The sequence below is a fragment of the Geospiza fortis genome, unplaced genomic scaffold, assembly GCF_000277835.1.
Source record: "Geospiza fortis unplaced genomic scaffold, GeoFor_1.0 scaffold78, whole genome shotgun sequence".
NCBI lineage: Eukaryota > Metazoa > Chordata > Aves > Passeriformes > Thraupidae > Geospiza > Geospiza fortis.
The window spans coordinates 2728946-2737454 of record NW_005054339.1 but is presented as its reverse complement, the minus strand read 5'-3'; the positions used below and the strand labels follow the sequence as shown (position 1 = coordinate 2737454).

General features: G+C 40.1%; 1 protein-coding gene across 2 annotated transcripts in view; it reads left to right on the top strand.

Annotated features, from left to right (window-relative positions):
* POC1A (POC1 centriolar protein A) overlaps positions 1-8509 on the top strand; it is a 42851-nt gene that overhangs the window by 1695 nt on the left and 32647 nt on the right. For both annotated transcript variants that reach the window (XM_031058168.1, XM_031058167.1), the window contains exons 3-6: positions 94-273; positions 1362-1469; positions 2725-2840; positions 7092-7225. In XM_031058168.1, the coding sequence (XP_030914028.1) occupies positions 94-273; positions 1362-1469; positions 2725-2840; positions 7092-7225 (538 nt within the window). The remainder of the gene's footprint in view (positions 1-93; positions 274-1361; positions 1470-2724; positions 2841-7091; positions 7226-8509) is intronic.

Below are 8509 nucleotides of genomic sequence, written 5' to 3'. Positions count from 1 at the left end.
CAGCATGCAGCAGCTCTGTGTTTTCAGGTACAGAAAACAAATGCATTTGCTGCCCTGTTGTGCAGTTTTAAAGAACTCTTCCCTTTTGTCTAGCAAAGGAGAATCGACTGTGTTCAAGGCTCACACAGGAACCGTGAGAAGTGTTCATTTCTCCAGCGATGGCCAGTCCTTAGTTACAGCTTCTGATGACAAAACCATCAAAGTGTGGACGGTTCACAGGCAGAAGTTTCTGTTCTCACTGAGTCAACACATCAACTGGGTTCGCTGTGCCAGGTGAGTACGGCCTTCTGACAGACAGAGATGGAGATTTATCCCTCAAAGCAGAGGCTCAGTGTCATGGTCTGGTGCAACACATTTCTCTTCAGGGTGATTCAGGTGTGTCTAGTGACTGAAAACATTGCTGACCTGCAGAGACATCCTTTGATTAATAGTCTGCACTCACTTTGTGTTTCTCCAGTAATCTCTGTCAAGCAGAGACTTTCCTGCTTTGTGATTTGTTTTGTTTTTATCTGGTAAGGAGAATTCTGTGTCTTGAAGTTGCTAATAGGAAAAAAGGAGAGGTTTCCGCTGTTATTTCAGTTTAGTTTCTTTAGACTTGTCATGCCCCTTGTTAAAATGATCACTAGTGCTACCTCTAAAATATTTTAAATGCTGCCATGATAAGAACATTATTTCCTGATAATGGTTTCAGATTTGGTTTCTAGGAGTTATTTATGCATATGTGTATCTAGGCTAAAGCCATGGTTCCTCTGTAGGTGAAGAGTTCTGGAATGTGGTGGTGGCAGTGGCTGGTAGCACTATAGATGCCCACAGAAGAGCAGAAAGGATGTTTTTCCAGTATGTCTGATGATCTAGAGTTAGGGACTCAAGTCCTGATTCTGTAATGTGTATTCCTGTGAAGAGAGATCTGGATCTGTCATGTATATGATATTTTGAGATGGGAACTTTTAATATATTCTCCTAAGGCACTGGAATGGTGAAGGCTCTGCTGCAGCTGTTTTCTTGTGTGCGGCTGTGTTGCTCTGAACTCTTGTGGCAAAGGCAGGAATTGTTTTGAATCAGGGCAGAGAAACAACTTGAGGTACACTTAAAACAAGTAAGGCGCAAGATCTTAAGTCAGACTCAGGACTTTTCTGAGGGTTATTTTATGTGCTCGTGGAGTTAGGGATGGTTTGAGTACTTAGGGCTTGCTTTCTTTTCCCTCAACTTAGTGATTGGATTTTCAGTCTCACTGATGCCTCTGTGACTTTTTGAAAAGCTTGGTGTGTTTACCAAGCTGTCAAAACACCTGGCCAAATTCAGTCGACCCTGTACTCCTTTCATTGGAGGGCTTTTGTTAATTGCTGTCGCTCTTGCCTTAGATTCTCTCCTGATGGACGATTGATAGTGTCATCCAGTGATGATAAAACTGTCAAGCTGTGGGACAAAACCAGCAGAGAATGCATCCACTCCTTCTGTGAACATGGAGGGTAAGTTCCTGGTGCTCATGTCTGAAGTGGGCAATTTACACCTGGCTTGTGAGGTTCAGAGGTCCCTGTCCTGGCAATTATAAAACTGCTTAAAAAACCATTAGCACCTCTTACAAAATTTGCCAGTGTGAGGGCCCAGTCCAGAATTGCCCTGGCCCCTTTGACTGCTCGAGGTTAGAACTGTGAGGGTTATATTTCAGTAACTGTCCAGCACATCAAGCCTCAGTTTCTTTGTGCTTATTTACTTTTGGAGATGCTTTAATTCCTTATTTCTTCTTTTATTTTGCTCTGAGTTGACATAAATTAAAAGTGCAAAAGTACTGATGGAACAGCACTTGGATGCTTTGATTCATCTTCAAGTTTTTAAATAATGAGGTTATTCAAAACCCTCACTTTCCAAATTTAACAGCTATTTTTCTGCATGCAATGTAGCAAAAGATAATTTACCCAGAAACATAAAACAAATCCTCAGAGAACTGAGACTGGAATCTCCCTAATTCATTGCTGCACTGAATTTCTAGTGCAATATTTTGTTCTTTCGAGGTAATATACAATGATAATAAGACAAATTCAGACGTTATTTTTTTCATTGCTCTTAAGTATGTGTCTTGTCCAAACAACCTATTGAAATAGCTCAAATTTTTTCAGTACTTGCTAAAGAATAGCCAAAAGATAATTAATTTTATCCAATCTCTTTGGTGAGGAGTTATCTTTGCCTGAAGGGTCTGAAGCTTTTATTGTACTTATGTTTTCAAACTAAAAATTGATTGTATTCAGGGCCAGAAAGAAATTTGGCCTCATTCTTGCTACTTTCCAAGGGGCAACATACGATTTCAGGCACAAATTCACTAAGTTCCATCTTAAATTTAATTTACAGAAGAAAAATCTCTGTTCAGTCTTGTACACATCACTCTGGATATAATGTTAATTTAGTAGAAGACATATATTATGCAAACATTAAATGAAGACTTGAAAATGTTGTTGTGACAGTTGGATCCATCAGATTTCAGGAGGTTTGTGTCTACAGCTCCTACACCTGTAATGTGAACTACTGAAGATGTGCTTAGGTAGGAGCTTGCAGTCTGGCTGGGGTTCGAAGCAAGGTCTTAAGAGAAATTCAGCAAGATCAATTTTCAGGTTATCTCCTCCTTTCCTTAACGTTCAGTGAGTCATGATGTAGCTTCCCTTGTTGAAGAGGCATTTTTGACGTGCAGCAGGAGTTGCAGGTAAGCAGCTGGGTTTGGTGCTGTTGCAGGTTTGTGAACCACGTGGATTTCCATCCCAGCGGTAACTGCATTGCCGCGGGCGGTACGGACAGCACCGTGAAGCTCTGGGATGTCAGGATGAACAGACTGCTGCAACACTACCAAGGCAAGTTAACAGCTTACAAAAGCTGAACCTTTCCATGTATTGATGCCAATTGCTCTGAAGTCCAGTGATTGTTTCTCCATCAGCTGCTGCTTTTCCAAAAAGGCGCTGGGTTAGGCCTGCCAGCAGGAGCCTTTCTTCACCAGATGTCATGCTTTGCTTTGTGTTTAGCTCCAGAGCTAATCCTGAAGCTGTCCCATGTTGCAGGTGGGCATGGGTCTTACCTGTGATGCCATTTGGCTCCTGTTCACTGTTACTGAGAAGGTGGTGTGCAATAAAAAGGATGTGGCCTTTGCCTCTGAATAAGCCTATAGGAGGAGTCAGAATTGTATTCCAGCAATTCTAAATGTTAGGCTCTTTTATGAGAAAATTAGGAAAAGTTAACAAATAAGGGAAATCAAAATCAATCAATTGCAATTCTATACTATGATCCATGTTTATGGTTCCTTTTCCAAACTTTGTTTTTCAGCTTCCATAATTAGCTTTGATGATGCCAAATGGCATCTCTTCCCATTACATGTTCTTGTCCCACTGATTAGTGCTGTTCTGTGGTAGATCTGGATAGGAAAAGGGTGCTTTCCCTTCCCTGCCAGCTTCTGTGAGATTGATTGACCTATTCTGTGCATTAGTTTCTTCATCCAAAATGTGGCTTTTCTTTGCTAATAACAGTTTTTAAGCCTGCTGTGATATTTTAAAATGAATACATTCTCCAGCACTGTTTTCACTGTTGATAGGTGTTGATAGCTTATTAAACTTAATTTTGCTAACTTTTCCTGAGGAACTGCTTCTGGCATGCTCATAAAGCAGATCAGAGACATGGGGCTGGAGCTTGATGTGTTCTTTCTGCCCTCAACATAAGCTTTTGTGCATTCCTGGTCCATTCCTGCTGTGACAGTCTCCCAAGTTCAGTCATTCTTCTGGATCACAGTCACTCCCAGCTCTCTGATAGTTAACAAAATCTAATAGAAATCAAACTTCTTGGTGACTGTTGTTCCAATTCATCAGTATTGAGCGTGCAATTTGTGTAATAAGTATTGTTAAATTGTGGCCCATATCAAAACTTGGAAATGCCTTCCTGGAGTCTTGTTGCTAAAATCAGTAGTGTTTTTAAATACTCGGGCAGTGTCAGGTTGTCCTTTAACCTGCTTTATCAGCTTTTCAATGGTGGCAAGATCTGCAGTGCATGTTTCCAGCCACAGTATAACTTGGCTCAAAAGTTGTCTCTTCCTGGTTTCCACTTACTGCTATTAAATTGTCCAAATCTAATGTGGTTTAGGCTTGGCTGCCAGGTTTATTTTTGTCTTGGAATGACATATTTCCCTGGTATCCCACCCTTTCTGAATGGCATTTTAGTGTGACACCCTTGCTATTGAAGTGATCATTTTCCTGGGGTGAGTGTTATTTTTAACAGCTACTGTGTAAATCCTAACTGTGTATTAAACCTTTAACTAAAAATAGTAATAATAGCTGAAGAAACCTTAAATTGCAATGATGGTTTTTTGCAATCACTTCATGCACCTGTGGCCACAAACTGATGTGTTTGTAACATGTTCTGGAGATGTTTGTAAGTCCTGCCCTTCTGAGGGTTTATACATACCTCCTTTTGGCTAAATTGATTTAGTTTTGTGGCTCCCCTAGTCCTGTCCCACTAGATGGCATCTGTGCCCTCAGAATGTGCTGATGCTGCCTGATTCCCAGGGACTCCATTTTAAACATGGAGTTGCATGGAGGAGTTAATAGATGAGTAGCCCTGCCTCGGGCTCTTGCGTGTGAAGGTTGGGCTGGTTTCCAGCACTGATTAGTCTTTTAGCAGTGTTGCTCTTGTTGCCAGCACTTGTTCCAACTGTGACATTTGTAAATGAAAGTTGGAAGTAGAGAGCAAGCTGCAAAACCTTTTGTATGGTGTGTTTTTCTTTGAGCCAAGCAAAGTATGCTCTGGTCACGTTCTTACTGTACAGGAGAACACACAGATGCTTTATTTGGTTCTCTGCTTGGCACTGACTCTTTTGTACAGCCCTTACAAAAATGGCCAGTGTTTATTGCCTGACATTTTTTCCATGTCCAAAGCTGTGTGTGGGACACCTCTGTAGCAGGTCTATGGAAACAGCTCTAACCTGGTTTTTATTCCTGTTTAAAAAGAATAATTGGTACTTCAGTCCCGTTTGGATGGGGCTGATGGTGGTTATCTGTTCAGTAGAGACTGTGACTGTTTCATATTCATCCTAATTTATCTTCCCCCTGGTGATAGTAAGGGTCACATTACAAAAGACAAGTGTTGTGGGGCTTGGGACAGTTTTGTGCAGGCTGGAGGACTCACTTTTAGATGTTAACCCCCAGTGTAAGTCCCCTAAGAGGCTCTTGCTTTGCTGGGCTTGGCTGGCAGAAGGGTGGGCTTCTAGCAAGGAGTCACTGGGAGTTGCCACCTGGTGCTGCACTGGATTTCTTGTTCACAGCATGAAATCAAGTGAGCTGGCAGGATGTGTTGGCACTTTTTTGGAAAGGTGTTATGAATGGTCTTGTGGGAGGTATGAGCTGCTTTGACAGCAGAGATGAACTTTTCTCTGAGTTTACAAGAGCCAGCATCTCCTTGGGCACAGAAGCTGTGACTGCTTATGCAGCCACAGTCTGTGTGACTTTTCCATTATGGGAAAGATTTCTTGTGAAGCTGGAAATATTTAGTTTCTGAAACTTGGAAATGTGATACATTACTAACCTTGTCTATTTCTGATGTGATTCCTTTCAGGACTTTCCTTAGTTGACAAGATAGACTTGCATTTATCTGAATATAGACACTAAGGGCGTGAGGAATACTACAAATCACTCAGAATAAGATTTTCAAAGGAGAAAGATATTTATCACTCTTTCATAAGAAAAATCTCCACACAGACCTTTTTGTCCTTCAATAGGTAGCATGATACAGGGTTGGGGGTAGAGGAAGATCTAGCTGTGTGACAAGAGACAGTATTCGCCAATAAGAATTACAGTTTAGAAGTTACCTGTGTTAAGGGTTTTTTGTTTTGTAACAGTCTGGATCAAGAGGAGTTGTTTTCAGAACTTAGCTGAGGTATTTAGTGTTCCTGAGAATTTCAAAAGTAGAGACATTTTGTTTTACAGTTGAGCAAAGTTATTTCAGCTATCTGCTTCAAATCCACGTATACGAAAAATAATATTTGCTTCTAATGTACTTAAAATGGTATTTTAAGGGGTTTCTTAATATGCAGTGTGGATTTGAAATGCACAGTAGACTCTCAACAGAATATAAATTTAGTTGGGTGTGATGTATCAGAAGTAGTAGATTTGAGATACCAGAACATTTGGAGGGCATATAGTATAATTAGGAATAATTGGATGGTTAAATCCCTCCTCAGGCATATTAATATTCTGGAATGTCACATACGCTCGGGAAGCTGGGCATATGTGAGGTACTGCGTGTTCTCATAAATAAATATGTTCAATAGCCTGTTCTGTAAAAGTTTGGGGAGGGAAAAAAGTCATATATTAAATGTTTAATGTTACATTGAACTTCAGTGAAGTTTGACTTTTTTCCTAGAACATTTTCTTTAGCTTTTTTTCAGAATAAATCTTGGGCTTCATCTTCATGCAGGGAAAATGGCTTTATTGCAAGTTCACACTTTTGATAGTTTGTCTATTTGTATTTGTTTTAAATTTTTGGCGAGACAGATAGGATGTCTGAGGAAATAATGCTTTTACTGGACCATTTTCAAGTTGCTCTTATTTCCTAGTTTTTCTTAACCCCAGTCTTGGCTAGAGTCAGGTAGTAAACCAAAAGAAGTTGTGCAGTATCAACTCGTGTGTCTTCCATTGTAATTTCAGTCTTCTCAGTGTCCTGAGATGCAGATTTTAATCTAGAATGACTTGAGAGTGAGACCAGCAGCTCCACAGCAGTAAAGTACATCAATGTCCAGCACTCTCACACAATCCTGTAGTTCACTTGCACATACAGTACATTTTGGGGCTATACTGGAAGCTTTTGTAGCATTAAATCTCCCAGAATAATTGGCAAAGCTTTCTGTTTCCTTTCAGTAAAGTAGTGCCTATTTTTACAAGAATTGAGTTACTGTTATTGTTCTCCAGTGCTTTGAAGAGCTTTTGTGGAATGTTTCCCCCATGATAATTTTCCTGTTAAATTTTATAGCAGAAAATTGCAATGTGCTTGTGCTTTATTTTGTTCTTTTGCCTTGGGCTTATGTAAATTGGTCTTGGTGACTGTTATACTTTTTTTTCCATCCTTAGTGCACAGCTCTGTGGTCAACAGCCTTTCCTTTCATCCCTCTGGAAACTATCTGGTTACTGCTTCCAGTGATTCAACTCTTAAGATTCTGGACTTGTTAGAAGGAAGACTTCTCTATACTTTGCATGGTCACCAGGTGAGGCAAAGCCTTTTTACAGTAATGTATAGACTCACAATAAACTGAGCAAATGCATGCTTGAGACTTTCATTCTTCATGACCAGAAATTGTTTGAAAGCTTCCTTGTGGAAAATCATGATTATAATGCTAATAATCTTTGAGATCATCACTGTTTTGAAGGGAAGGAGGTAAGGCAGGAATAGAGAGAATGAGAAAGCAAGACTAAAAGTGAGCTCCAATATTGAGGATTCAAGTCTGAGGCAGAAGGAACTCAGAGCAGCACCCTTGACTCTGACTGACCCTGTCAACCTCTAGTGCAGCTCTGTCTCCCTCCCTCTAGAGAGCTGCAAATAACACTTGGCCCCCTGACACAGGTGTTCTGAAGATAAATGCTGTTCACCTGGCAGGAGACTCAAGAACAGTAGCAGTAAAATAGAGGATATCTATTTTGGGATTTGATTTGGGAACATCTTGTTAATGGACTGAATAATACAATTGAAGGTGATAAATGGTGCTGGTTGGTTAAGTTTAACTGATTGGCCTATTAGTATTATGCTGCTGGATGTGTTGCTTGTAAGGTTAATTTTATGAATGCTTGGAGCTCTCTTTCTAAATCTTAAATGAAAACAAATAGAGTAATTTCCTTGTCCATGCAGAGTGGGGTATGAAAAAGCAGGACTGCCTTAAGGCATCCCTTTCCAAAGGGACAAAGAGAACAGAAATTCTTAACCCACTTGTGTCTCTTTTAAAGTGGGGGCTGAGTTTTAAGCATAAAAACTGTCAGGGGAAAACCACAGTCTGAAGCTTTTTGGAGATGATGGGGATTGTTGTGGGCACTAATGGTATCTGTGTAAGCTGTAAATCTGATAAATCTGTCTTTTTGTGGCTTTGTGTAGTGACTGCCTTGTTTGATGTCTAAAAAGATCAAGTTTCTTCTGTAACTTCTCTTTTGCTGTATATTAATAATTTTTTTTAATATTAATGGGAAAAAATAGGAAAACCTTATGCTTAAATCCTTCATGAAGTAGAGCTTTGATTAAAATTGACCAAAGGGTTCAACTGTTAAAAGAATGGGGAGGAGATAACAAATGCTGGTTATCCTAACATGTCAGCCTTGGCTGTATAAAACTGTTCTTGGAAGACTGGACTAAGTGGTTACTCCTATCAGATAGGGGCTGCAAAGCTTCTGTTGCTTTAATCTTGTTTTCATATTTGTCTGTTGTGTTAATCTGCCAAGAGAGTTCTTGGGAAGAAGCTTCCTGGAAAAGGGTAAGTGTTAGAAGCATGGGAAATCTTTACACT